Below are 14,713 nucleotides of genomic sequence, written 5' to 3'. Positions count from 1 at the left end.
TAACTTAGTCCAAAACGCTATGTTCATTTCAGTCAAATTATTTAACTTATACCACTGTCTACTAAATATAAAAATATCTGTATATATAAAAATCATTCAAGACCTTAACAGTTTTAAAAACTGCATTAAAGTATGCAAAATTTACAGGAGTTGTTGGGAAACTGTTCATATTCTCACTAAAGTACTTCTTTGGGGTAAGTCTCAATGCTTATTGCTTAATCAGCATTTTCATCTAAACAGGACTGAGTTGGACATTACCAGTTACAGCCATAAAGCTGAAAAACCATTCTAGTTAATATGCACCAAGCATCCACCCACACTGCATTAACCAGATCATTTTGACTGAATTTTTAAAAGAATTTAAGCAGAAACTCCTCAGATATTAATGTACTTTGTTGCTCCACGTGACAATCTTCACAGTAAAAGTTACCTTTACCATATGCTATCATTTTAACAAACTTTACAAATTAATACAACACAATCTAAATGCACCATAAATTTATATTTGTTAATCTTGATATTAGAACATTTAAACATTTCAAACTACATAAAAATATGACAAACAATATAAAATAGAAAGAAATTTGTTGACAACTTGCTTTCAAAACATCACTACTTCTTATATTGCAATTAAGCAAGAAGACAGTTCACATAGCTCTCCAGAAAACATATAGTGTTCTTAGTGGAGTGTTATCAACAAAAATCAGCACAGTCCCACACAATAATGTCTGAGATTTATTATCTTTTCCACAGTACAAGGTTTTCACAAACCATAAATCCTTTGCAGTTATTAAGTCTGTAAACAAGTGCCTGAATTCCCGCATTCCCCCACCTCAGTATATGCTTGTGAATGTTTTAAGTCCGTCAATCAAGTTTTTTAACTCTTCTACTTGTGTAAGGAATTAAAAGCCTTCTCTCTTTAAATTATTTATATTTTATCATACAGCCTGCAATGCAGAAAATCACAGTGAAAGCCCTGGGATAAACAAAACAACATGATCTTTACAGCAGGACTTGAAACTTACAATGTTAAATGCATTTAAAGAAGCATCCCATAATAAAAGCACGGGTTTTCATTTCCAGAAATCAAGTCAATTAGAAATTCTAGGTTCTACTTAAAAACCCATTTTGATCTAAAAGTGAAAACAGTCCCCTATCCGTAGTCATTTTATAAACTCTATACAGTTTCACTTGCAGGGATTTTTTTCCAGTCTGGAAAACAGTAGTGCAATTAGTTTTACTCCTTTAAAGTTATTTCAGTCCAGGATGTAAATAGCTCTGTGGAAAGATAAGAAGATGCTCTGGTAAACAAGAAATTTTTGCAAGCCCATGCTGGCTTACTAGTCCATTAAAGCTTGTAAGTCCATAGTGGCTTTCAACAAAATGTGTATATACATCACTAATAACAAAGCAGAAATAAATAGGCAAAAATGACTGTAAACTGTCTCATCTCTTAATGATTTTTCAATAATAACTGGCTTAACATATTGATTATATAGTCATTTAAATAAGCAGACAGTAGACAGTTGCCCTTAAGGACATTCCACTATGGCATCCAGTCTGGAAAGCCTCAACGGAGTTACATTCCTAAAATTAAAACAAAAAAAGGGGGAGTGAAGGATGGAGATAAAAGTTTAAAGATGTCACTTGAATGGAATTACACCAAGTCAGCCAAGCCAGTTCACTTAGATTTCTTCTTAAAAAGGCTTTTAATTTTTGATGGCTTTTTGCTTTTCTCTCCATTATGGCAAAGGTCATGTGGGATGCTGCTTATCCTGGCAACACTCGGGGCTTCCTGCACTGGCTTGCTGTCGTTGCCCGCGGAGGAACACGACGTATGGCGAGGTTTAGGCACGGGGAGGCCACTGGAGAGCTGGTTCATGCTACACGATTTTTCCAGGATGCCATTGTATACTTTGCTGGCAGGACTGAAGATCATGCTTTTAGTTTCTGTCAGACCCACGCAATCAGGAGAACCCCGCGAGATGTCTGCAGTTATGGGCGAATCTCCTCGCGATGAATCCTCTAGAGAGAGCTCATCTCTCGATATTTTTCGAGGAGACAATGTTTGGTATATCTCAAGGCTTGAAGGAGGAGACTGTTTCCTTCCAATGGAAGAATTTAAGGAGTCACATTCTGAAGCTGTGTCTGGCACTTCCCTGGATGAGAGAGAGGCAAAGGTAAAATTCTGTCAGCATCTTCTTAAGGGTACCAGCAGGTGTTCCAGTGAATCCTAACCAAAACAACTTCCATAGTTTAAGCTATCATTCTGTACACATTTTAACAAAATTAGAAAACTGCTACTCTAAATAATGTATTTATCAAAATTGAATGTTTAATTTTAAACATAAACTATGATAAACAATCTAGAAAACATTATAACTGAAGTTACAACTCCTTCAATTGTTAGAGAAATGAAAATGTTTAATTTTTACAGACTTTTATCATTTAGCTACTTCTGTTTTGTTTCCATACTGAAAACTTTTCTTATGAAATCATGTATTTGACATCTAGTTGAGAAGAGGAATTATAGTCACTGCCTCTCCCTTTATTTTTTAGTCATTAAATTGACTGAATACAGCTTCCTAAGGAAGAAAGAAAAGAATATACTAAGCTAAAATAGAACCTCTCCCAAGTTTAAAAAAGAAGGGAAGATCAGGGTAGGGAGTGGATGGCAGGTGAAAGGCAATGACACAGTGCTATTTAATAAATTCTCACTTTATTCCTCTGTGATTTCCCTCACTTTCTCCATAGTTCAAAGAGAAATAAAGAAGACTAGGAAAATAAAGTTTACAACCCCAAAGGCAACATACAGTAAATGCTACCAGCTATTCCTTCCAAATATGCCTCAAAGCTGCCTCTTTCTGCCTGCCCTGCTGCCACTATCCCTCTTCCTGCCCTGCCTCCAGGACTGCAGTAGCTTCCTGGCTTCCACTCTGGCTCTCCCCTCTCAGTTACTTCTCTGAACAGCCCTTAAAGTGGTTTTTAAGAACTCGACCAGAGTATTCCTTGGCTCAAGAAACTTTCCAACGCTTCCTCACTTGCTTAGGCTAGAATCCATAGTCCCTGCCGACGTCCACTAGGACCAGGACGGTCAGGCCTTCGGCGGTCCCTCTGGCTGCACGCCGTGCCATTTTCAGCCTCTGCCCTGCTCCTGTCACATGCCGACCTTGTGACTCCCTCCAGGCTGCTGCTCTTACTGCTCCCTCTGCCTCATCTTTCTCCTCTCTTCTTCTCTGCATGGCTCACTTCTCCCTGTCATTCACATCACTGCTCAAATATTCTCTCCCAGAGATGTCTCCCCAATCACCCTATTCAAAGCAGCTTTCTCTCTCCTTTTACCTTTGTGTAGCTCCCCAGAACTTATCACTACCTAAAATATTTTATATTAACTTGTTTACAGTCAGTTTCCTCAGAAGAAAAGAGACTGAATGAAGACAGGGAGTCTTACTAACTTGTTTTTTCCTGGAGCAGTGACAACCTAATGGGGATATTTAATAAATAAGGCAGAAAGGGAGGGAAGAATAGGGGTCACGTTATGTTCATTTTCATATGTACCATCCAGGTGAGATGAACAGCATTCACTCTATGAAAGGAATGACTACGAAATGAAAAGTACAGTCAAGGTAGGGTCAGAGTAAAAACGTAACTGGCAAAAGAAATAAGGTGAGAGAAGGAAAAGAACTGAAGACAGAAAGGCAGGAACACATATGATCACCATCCACCAGCTGGAACTAGGCCAGGACCTTGTCTCACCTGTCTTGGCAGCTCAAGTTTTTTTAGCAAGTACACAACACACAGCAAGGACTAAATTCGTATTTACAGAGTGAATGAAGTGAATCATCTCTCACTTTGGATGAACTATGATTACTATCATGATTCACGTTATGAGGTGCATGTTTATGGCTTCTGACATGCATTTTAATATCATACTTTAGATATATATTAGATTGCTAATTTATTTAGTCTTTCTATGAACTTTACACATACATGTATGTGCAGATTGTCTATTACACCACAAGCTCTCAGAAGGTAGAAAATCTCCTGGGAAAATAAGAGATTTAAATGATGCTTTCATTTTAGACAGTTACATGTACTACATAATTTTTCAAAAGCTTTTACAACTTGATAATGGATAGTGCTAACAGGGGGCAAGAGGCAGTTCAGACAGCAAGAAATGACTCAGAAATCAATCACTGGTAAGGACTCTTCTGCAAGGCTTCTTTCTGGAGTAGATGTCCATTAATCAAACAGTGCATATGTATGTCACCGTTCCTAGAAGCTGTTCAGCTTCCAGAATCAGAAGCTGATTTAGTTAAAATTTTATGAATTTACTCTTTATTCTGTTATGTTCTTTGGCTGCTTTGTCTATGAAATTCTAAACTAGGTTTAAAATATTCCAAAATCTAGTTTCTAAAATCTAAATAATGTGTAAACAGAATATTGGTCTAAGTTAGGAAACTTAGATTCCTGTCCTGGTCCGGCCAGCTGTACAACCTTGGGCAAATCACTTAATCAGATCTCAATTTTCCTGACAAAGTAAGAGAATTTGATTAACTTCTAATATTTCTTCTAGTTCTCACATCCTAATTTCAAAACAATAATAATCTGAAGTGTTGCTTCTTCTAGGAGGGCAGTATAACTTAGTCAGAATTGGAATATAGGTCCAGTGCACCTTAAAATCCATTTTTTTCTACAACATATATTCTTTGGAATGTTGAACTTAATTGTATATACCATTTATGTCATTTTTATACCTTCCCCCCCCATAGTGACATGTAGTTGAATTTATGTAAGTTTAATGCATGTATAACAAGACTTAAGGTTTAAATGAGTGTGTACATGTAATAATGTGTAGAACATAAAAAGATAAGTAAATAGTAAATGCTTTATTTATTATCATTTTGTAAGGATTCTGGTGGTTCAACACTTAAAAGACTAAAATAAGAGAAGAGGACATTTTCTGAATCTAAATTCTCGTATTTATCAGTGAGCTGTGAATTTCTGACAGTACTCTTTGAAACAAGGACTGAACATTTCCATCCCTGCAGAAAATTCTAGACAAGAATTTTAATTCTAGAGTTTTCCTACCAATTTCTGTAAGCCACACAGAATTAGTTTTGTCAGTAAAGCCATCTTACTGGTGACTACCGTTACACTGCAAAGGCTAGACAAAAAAAGCTAACTATAAAGTGTTAACCAGGCAAAGCTGCATCAAATTCTCAGTAGCAAGGAGGATACAAAACTTGTTCTATCTCCTTAGGAATATGCCATACTGATCACCTGCTAATCATACATTTTAATTCTGCTAGTAAGTAAAACAATTGTATGTAAAAGAAAAAAAAAAATCACGATAGAGAGCCACCGGGGCTCATGGAAAATGTCCAGACTATTCCCTCTGGCTTTGTTCTCTTAGGAGGGCAGTAAGAAGTCAGGCCACATAGCTATTAAGTAGCAGGATCAGAAACTATTAACAGTTTTCCTGTCATTTATTCCTCCTCCAAAATAGGAATACGGTTTACAAAGAGAGATTCCCAACAACATGAGGTCTCACTGGACTAGAACACACTGCTACTATATCCATTTTAAAGAGAAAGAAACTGTTGTGAATATAAGTTCCCCCTTTAAGTTCCTACACCTTTAGCATCTGATATTGCATGCTTACTAGCAAGTACTAGCATGCAACAGAACAAATCATTAAGTGACAACAAATATTTTAAAACCCGAGGCATTCATATTTAATGTTTCTTTGTGCTCAAGCACACTGAGGTTCATGTGTTTACAGTTTACATATAAAACTGTTCATTCAGTTCAGTTCAGTCGCTCAGTCGTGTCCGACTCTTTGCAACCCCATGAATCGCAGCACGCCAGCATCACCAACTCCCGGAGTTCACTCAAACTCATGTCCATTGACTCAGTGATGCCATCCAGCCATCTCATCCTCTGTCGTCCCCTTCTCCTCCTGCCCCCAATCCCTCCCAGCCTCAGGGTCTTTTCCAATGAGTCAACTCTTCATTAGACAGGTTGATATTCTGAGACTTGAGTCAGTTGTATTCAATGGCCTCTAATAGTTATATCTCAAAATATCCTAGGTCTGCAGTGGGCAGATTTCTAAGATGGTTCCCCAATTCCTAGCCCTGGCACACACACATCTTCTCCCAGTCAGTTATTAATCAACACTACCATAGGTGCTGCTGTGAAGGGATCTTGCAGGTACAATTAAGGACCAAATCTGTTCATCTTAATATAGAGATTATTATTCAGGTAAGCCTTTTAAATTTGGGTCTAGGGATCAGAGATAAAGGAAGGCAGAGATTCCAAGCAAAGGAGGCATTGAGGCCACATGTAGATGGCAAGGAATAGCAGGCAGCCTCTGGAAACTGAGAGCACCCCAGCTGAGAGCACACACAGAAACCAGCACCTCAGTCCTAGCACCACAAGGAACCAAACTCTGCCACAACCAAGTGAACTTTGATGAGGCCCTGCAAGCTCCAGATAAGAACAAAGCCCAGCCAACACTTTAGTTTTCACCTCGTGAGACCCTCAGCAGAAAACCTAGCCACACCAAGCTTGGACTTTAGCATGCAGAACTGACAGCTAATAAATGGGGTGTTGTTAGAAGGCATGAAGCCTGTGGTAATGCATTACACAGCAACAGAAAATCTATACTACACATCACTCGTACCCACCCACCTCCTTCCTCCCCCAACCCAGCCAGACACAGACTGTACTTCATTCACTGCCAGTACCATTGCTTTTCTGCAGAGAAGTAGATGGCCTCCTCTTCCTCTTCATTTCGATAAAGAGCAGGGCAACTTGACACTGAGAGGATATCTGGATCAGGGGAAGGCAACGGGTGCTGCGTGTGCGGCGGATGGTGGGGGTGCCGCGGGTGTGACGGATGAGGAGTGTGTGCAGGAAGCTGAGCTCGCTGAGACTGGGGGGAGGACGGCATGACGCTGCGGCGGGAGCGACACAAGCTGCTGCTTCTGGCCAGTGGTGCAGCGGGTTTAGCCATGGTCCCTGAAAAGCAAGCAGAAACAAACGACAGTGCTCACAAAACCCAGTGCCCCTCTCATGCGTGCTACACACACACTGAAGAGGGCTGGTGGCACTGTCACCAGTGTGCCTACCATGGCTGCAGTGAGTGACTGTGCACTTATTACCACCCTCTATCGTCTGTGACTCTCGGGAAAGCTGAGAAGCGAAAAAATGCAACAAGAATGGAAGCAGGTCTGAAAAAGTAACAGACGTGAACACAAACACTTGAGGTTTAATACAGTAATTGACATTACTAACCTAAAAGCTTAGTAGTATTTCCCTATGATAACAAATCCTTACATTTAAAAATCAACATAGCATAAAGACAGCACAACTTGTTTGAACATTGAGACATTTTAAATCAAGAATCATTAAATACTGTACATATAGTCTCACTACTTTTTAGGCAAAGGTTAGATAAAAGTTTGTTTCTTAAACACTGACTATTGTGGAACTAACCAGAAGTCTTAGCTTACTTTCTACCCGCTCCTAGTCTCAGTCTAGACCTATGGTGATTGTAGACAAACTTCCCCTACATGCTTAAATCTTCAATGAGCAGGCACCTCATTTCTTTGCCTTAATGGAAACAGAGCTCTCCTAAGAACACCCTGCTCAAGCTGAAGCTATTCATTCTTACACAACTCCCATCTGTGGCATCAGAACATCACATTGATGGCCTTCTCATCCCCCAGTATTGTCTGTAAACTCTCACTCCTTTTATAAAGATGTGTTTCTTCACTGCTCACACTATTAAGCTCACACATGAATTTCTCACTTGCACCTCACTAGGCACTTGCTGTTCAGTCATTCTCTTCCCAGTTCATCCAACCTCTCATCAACTTGAGCCATCTCATCCATAAGGCTATCACCTTAACCAATCATGCTTCTCATCTCTTCTCACCAGACATTCACCTCTATTCTACTCCACCACCCACTCTTATGCCTTGGTCTTACTGTTATTCAAAACTCCTATTTTTTAAATAATAAGTTTAAGATACCAGGTAATCTAGACTCTGATTACATTTCTACCTTTCAAGCTCACACATCCTGTTCTTTCCACTACCTGTCCCATTCTCAACCCTCAGCTCCATGACCCTATTCTACTGATTGTCCCTTCTGCTGCCTTTATTTTCATCTTCTCCTCTTCCATTTCCCATCACCACTTAAAAATGAAAGTTGAAAAAACAAACCCAAGAAACAGATAAACCACAACAGGGACAACAAAGCCTCCTCTACGCTCAGACTGTTTTCAGTGGACATCACTATTCTTTTTCATGTAAATGATCAGAGTTGCTTTCTCCTCTACTTTATCTTCACTCACTCAGGAAAGAAATGGTAAAGTGCTTCCATATGATGTCACTACAACTACTGTTAACAAAGTTATGATAAACGTCCTCACTGCTAAGTTCAGTGAGTATCTCCATCCTTTCTTACCACTGAATCAGCACATGACATTAGTTTGTCCTCTCCTCAACTTCTCCAACCATCTTCTCACCTCTTCCTTTATTCACCGCTTCAAAGTTCTATTCTAGGCCTTGTTCCATTCTTGTTCCACTTTTTCCTCTCAACAAATTTCATCCACTCCCATTACTTCAACTATCCTTTGCAGTCAACAGAAGTCCAAATCTGTGACTCCAGCTTTCATCTTTTTTTCTAAACTTCGGAACTTCACATTCACCTGCCTACTGGACATTTAAGTGTTCCACAGATGTCCATACTGAATTCAACATTTTCCTCCCAAACACACTCCTCCTCCTCTGTTTTTTACCTTGGTTTAAAAAAAAAAAAAAAAGCCATCACACCTCACCTAGTTATATGAATTGGGCACGCCAGATATTCTTGATACTCTTCCTTCATCATAATCTACATCTAGTTAATCATAACATGTTTCCAATTCTACCTCCTCAATATCTCTCACATCTGTCCACGCCCCCCTCCACCACCCCTGCATTATGCTGAACTACTGTACCAGACTAATAACTGATCTTTCTCCTCTAACTTACTCTCCATGCAGCGGCCTGTACAATCTCTTTATGATGGAAAAGGAATATGACATTTTATTGCCTAGAACACTTGATTCCCATTAATTCTAGGATTAGGATAAAGCCAAACACCTTAGCATGGCTTAGAATGCTCTATTTATCTAGCCTCTAATTTGGAACTGGTGTCCCTCTTCTCTGTTACAGGAGCACTAGGAAAAGATACTCACTTCACACTTCCATTCCTCGTCTCATCTCTCCCTTGACCTCTTATTTCAGGTTTTTCCTTAAAAAGCAGCTCCTCCAGGAACTTTTCTAGCCCTTCCAAATTTAAGGTCAGCATTTCCCTCCTTGTTCTCACATGGCAATACCACAGTGTATTTTCACATCATAAAACTTTTCTCATTGCATTGCTCTTGTTGGTCTTCCATTAGACTGCATGTTTCATGAAGGAATTAACTGTGTAAAATGTTCAACACTGCATCACAACAACTCACACAGAGCCAGGCAAAAAAGCAGATGTACAGTAAGTATTTACTGAGTGAATCAGTAAGCTGAATGAATTCAGAGGGTGAATCAATGAACAACTCAAACAGAAACAGCCAATGAAATATCTTGATGGAGTAAAAAAAAGAAGGTGAAATTGAAGGGAATATTTTCATAATATTTGACTACCTCCATAATGGACTACCTCCATATAAGGCTTTTTTGAAGCACAAATCATACAATATGAAAATACTTATAATTTAGTAGGCCAATTGTTAGAATTTTACTTATTATTCCTATATTACAAAACTAGAAGATTTCCAATATCAGAATCTTCCAAAGTCCAATATCACTTTGCCAAAGAAGAAATAACATCCTACAAATACTAAAAGAATGTATCCAGGCTAACACAGATAATTAAGTTCTACAACTCTTAGCATATGATGCAGCCATTCTCATCAGCCACTGCTTATTTGGTATATACAGTAAAATGTAGCCACCTTCAGCCATGACTAGGAGTAATGAGAAAAACTGGGAAGAATTAGGGTTCCCTGCTTCCAAAACTTGACTATTACTCACAAATATGGAAAGATGTATCTCTAAGAAGGTTTAAGAAAAAAATTAAATATATTACATGAGGAAAATTCTAAGTAATCCAATAAAGAATATAACACAGATAAGAACCAGTACATGGGTCACATATGGAATTGTTTACAACTCTACAATTCTTTTGAAAATTTTTCTTCTCACATATGTTGCCATCTCTTTCACTTAAAGAAATGTACAAATCCTTCCATTAGAGATATATACACTTAGAGTTGAGGGTCCTTCTTCCTTGTGGCTTAATGAGGTCTACAAAAGGCTACACTCAGTTATAACACCATAAATCTCAAGTAGGATTAAAAAGTAGTTCACTTTGACCTTGGGTAACAAACTCTTCCATACATAGGTGAGTATGTTTAATATCTCCAGGCAATTATTAATTCTGAGTGTAAGTCTACAGCCATCCCATCCTGTGATTTATCAGAGTAGTTAAGTGAAACACTGAAGTTTACTATACAGAAATTTATTTATGAGATAATTTTTCATTCTAGTATCAGTAATTACATACAGAAGCAAAGCAGTTTAATATAATGCTATTTTGCAAACTATATTTCCTTATGACAAAGAAGGTAAAATTCTGTTTTGAATAAGCGGGTCCCCCCCACCAACAACAACCAAAAATAATAAGTAATATATGGACTTCTGGTTCTAGCAATATGGCAGTCAAAGATAACCTGACCAGCATCCCCAACCCCTCAGCCCCTAACCACATATTTCAAATATCCTCAAATACTTCAGTATGTGGAATAAAATAAAACAGTAGTTTTAAGTGCATAGCTGAGTTTGAAAGGAAGAAGAGAAAATTCTCAGATGCCAAACAGAAAGACTGAAGCCAGAGCTAACAGGCTTGTGAGTGATGTGGGAACTGCTGTGGGAAGGGCTCAGGCTCAGTAATTTAAGGGTCTGGGTTTTAATTTGGGGCTATAAATGACAGCTAGAGCCCACATAAGGGGAGGAAAAGGAATCAAGAGTGAGTGTTCTCGATAAAAGCCTGGTCCTGGAAGGGCCACCACCCTCCTCAGTGGGAGGGTGTACTGGAAAAAAATCTGACTAACGAGCCAAGGGACTTCCTTCAGTGCATGTTCTGCCGGTACAGGAGTCTAAAAAGGTGCTTGCGGAAACACTAGTACTCTGGGTGTTCAATACCAAACTCAGTACAAGCTAACTCATAACTACCTTGGAGATCAAGTTTTTACTACCGCAAAAGTCTGTGAAACTCAAACTCAAGAAGTTAACCAAAAAAAAAAAAGGATGGTTCTGAGTAGGTAAAGCCCTTGAAACTACTGCCAGAGCAAAAGAAATCATATTGAGGAGCTCTTCACAGAGTGTTTCCCAGGAGGAAGGAAAAAAAAGCAAATCTGTTTAAGATAGTTCAGTAAAACACTTTAAAACAGGAGAAGCCATCTGCCATGCAAACTCAAGAAACAGGTGCAATAGTTCATCAAGAACACCAAGTAATACAACTATCAAATAAAACTAAAAAATAAGATGCTTAAGATCATTAAATTATAAAATAAAAACTGAAAATATGAGAAAAGGAAAACCATTAAAAACAATAGGTAGATTTTATGAAGAATCAAGGAGAAGAGAAATGAAAACAGCCACTGAAATTAAAAATTCAAGTAACATGTTAAACAAAATTAGAGCTGCAGAAAGAATAAGTAATCTAGAAGACAAATCTAAGGAAATTTTTCTGAATGCAGCACAATTAGATAAAAAGAAAGGTTAAGAGATATGGAATATAAAATAAAATACAACATGTAACTAGAGGCTAATACTAGTCTTTATTTCTATACAGCTAATATTACAGTAGGAGTAAACAGAGAGAAGAAAAATAATATTCAAAGAGAAAATTACTAATAATTTTCCATAATTGAAAAGAAATATACATCTTCAGATTCAAAAGCATACCAAGTATCTGGGGAAAATTCTATACCTAATTATATTACAATAGAACTATATTATAAAAGAAAATGAAAACATTCTCTAGGCAATGAGAGAAATAAGAGATTAACTAAAAAGAAATGAGAACAATCTACCTTACTAGAACTTCTCAGCAGTAACAATAAGGGGCCAGAAAATGCTCTCAAAATACTATGGGAGAAACAATTATTAATTTAGAATTTGATATCCTATTAAATAACTATTCTAAAGTGAGAGTGAAAAAAAAGACATTTTCAGGCAAAGAAAAAATTTACCACTCCCAGTCACTCCCTGAAAGAACTTTTATCAAAAAATATATTTTTAAGGAAGAAGAAAAAAGGAAAGAATGAAGAAGATACAATGAACAGAGAAACACGTAAATATTTCTCAACAATGATGGAATAAAACAATAAAAAATGATTTTGCAGGGTATTCAAAAGAAAATACTAGATAACATTAATATACAAGATGGGGAGGGGAGTGTCTAAAATTAAAGCATCTGAAGAACCTTAGGAGAATGATAGAGAAGCTGAGAAGAGGTGTAGAAAATAGACAAAATAATATGCCAGAGATAAATCCAAAATGGATCAACAAGCAGATTAAATGTAATTGGATTAAGTTGACCATAGCTGGCAACAGAGATCCTCAAAGAGAATGCAATGGAGTAGCAGTTACTGCTATTTCTTATCCAGACATATTCTCGAGTCTGATGATAGAAAAAACTTTAAGTAAAGAAAGAGAAAATATTATGTTGGCAAATATTAATGAAAAGAAAGCTCTTTTAGCTATTTAAATATCAAATAATACAAACTTGAAGGCGAAAAGTACTGTTGCTGCTGCTGCTAAGTCACTTCAGTAGTGTCTGACTCTGTGTGACCCCACAGACGGCAGCCCACCAGGCTCCCCCGTCCCTGGGATTCTCCAGGCAAGAACACTGGAGTGGGTTGCCATTTCCTTTTCCAATGCATGAAAGTGAAAAGTAAAAAGTACTGTTAGCTAGCTGTGAAGCAGTCTCTGCATAATCATAAAAGAATAATCTTCTAAAAAGATAGAGTGAACTTGTATTCACCACATAAACTTGGTTCAAACTATATAAAACAGAAATGAGCAGAATAAACTGATAAATATGAGACTTCTTAACACATCTTTCTGTAACTGATAGAAAAGTAGACAAAAATGTAGGTATATAGAAGATTTTTCATAACTAATACATGATTTAACTAACAATGTAGTGCCCTATAACAACTAGGAAAATAGTTTTCAGATGTGTGTGCAAAATTTTAATTATTCAATCAAATAAATGCTATGTTATGAACCAAGTCTCAGTTCAGCTCAGTTCAGTCGCTCAGTTGTGTCCAAATCTTTCTGACTCTATGAATTGCAGCACGCCAGGCCTCCCTGTCCATCACCAACTCCCGGAGTTCACTCAAACTCACGTCCATCGAGTCGGTGATACCATCCAGCCATTTCATCCTCTGTTGTCCCCTTTTCCTCCTGCCCCCAATCCATCTCAGCATCAGAATCTTTTCCAATGAGTCAACTCTTCACATGAGGTGGCCAAAGTACTGGAGTTTCAGCTCTAGCATCATTCCTTCCAAAGAAATCCCAGGGTTGATCTACTTTAGAATGGACTGGTTGGATCTCCTTGCAGTCCAAGGGACTCTCCAAAGTCTTTTCCAACACCACAGTTCAAAAGCATCAATTCTTCGGCGCTCAGCTTTCTTCACAGTCCAACTCTCACATCCATACCTGACCACTGGAGAAAACCATAGCCTTGACTAGACGGACCTTTGTTGGCAAAGTAATGTCTTTGCTTTTGAATACGCTATCTAGGTTGGTCAACTTTCCTTCCAAGGAGTAAGCGTCTTTTAATTTCATGGCTGCAATCACCATCTGCAATGATTTCGGAGCCCCCAAAAATAAAGTCTGACACTGTTTCTACTGTTTCCCCATCTATTTCCCATGAAGTGATGGGACCAGATGCCATGATCTTCGTTTTCTGAATGTTGAGCTTTAAGCCAACTTTTTCACTCTCCTCTTTCACTTTCATCAAGAGGCTTTTTAGCTCCTCTTCACTTTCTGCCATAAGGGTGGTGTCATCTGCATATCTGAGGTTATTGAGATTTCTCCTGGCAATCTTGATTCCAGCTTGTGCTTCTTCCAGCCCAGCATTTCTCATGATGTACTCAGCATATAAGTTAAACAAGAAGGGTGACAATATACAGCTTTGACGTACTCCTTTCCCTTTTTGGAACCAGTCTGTTGTTCCATGTCCAGTTCTAACTATTGCTTCCTGATCTGCATATAGGTTTCTCAAGAGGCAGGTCAGGTGGTCTGGTATGCCTATCTCTTTCAGAATTTTCCACAGTTTATTGTGATCCACACAATCAAAGACTTTGGCATAGTCAATAAAGCAGAAATAGATGTTTTTCTGGAATTCTCCTGCTTTTTCCATGATACAGTGGATGTTGGCAATTGGATCTCTGGTTCCTCTGCCTTTTCTAAAACCAGCTTGAACATCTGGAACTTCACAGTTCACATATTGCTGAAGCCTGGATTGGAGAATTTTGGGCATTACTTTCCTAGTGTGTGAGATGAGTGCAATTGTGCAGTAGTGTGAACATTCTTTGGCATTGGCTTTCTTTGTGATTGGAATGAAAACTGACTTTTTCCAGTCCTGC

At 38.2% G+C, this 14,713-nt stretch overlaps 1 protein-coding gene across 2 annotated transcripts in view; it reads right to left on the bottom strand.

Moving 5' to 3' along the window:
* Positions 1 to 717: 717 nt before the first annotated feature.
* Positions 718 to 14,713, bottom strand: part of STIM2 (stromal interaction molecule 2) — a 182,429-nt gene continuing 168,433 nt past the window's right edge. For both annotated transcript variants that reach the window (XM_040237984.1, XM_040237985.1), the window contains 2 exons: positions 6,750 to 7,023; positions 718 to 2,159 (listed from right to left, as the gene is read on the bottom strand). In XM_040237984.1, the coding sequence (XP_040093918.1) occupies positions 1,682 to 2,159; positions 6,750 to 7,023 (752 nt within the window). In that variant the 3' untranslated portion in view covers positions 718 to 1,681. The remainder of the gene's footprint in view (positions 2,160 to 6,749; positions 7,024 to 14,713) is intronic.

Source organism: Oryx dammah, unplaced genomic scaffold (assembly GCF_014754425.2).
Source record: "Oryx dammah isolate SB20612 unplaced genomic scaffold, SCBI_Odam_1.1 HiC_scaffold_3, whole genome shotgun sequence".
NCBI classification, from domain to species: domain Eukaryota; kingdom Metazoa; phylum Chordata; class Mammalia; order Artiodactyla; family Bovidae; genus Oryx; species Oryx dammah.
Note: the sequence above shows the minus strand (reverse complement) of the source record. Positions and strands in the feature narration are given on the sequence as shown.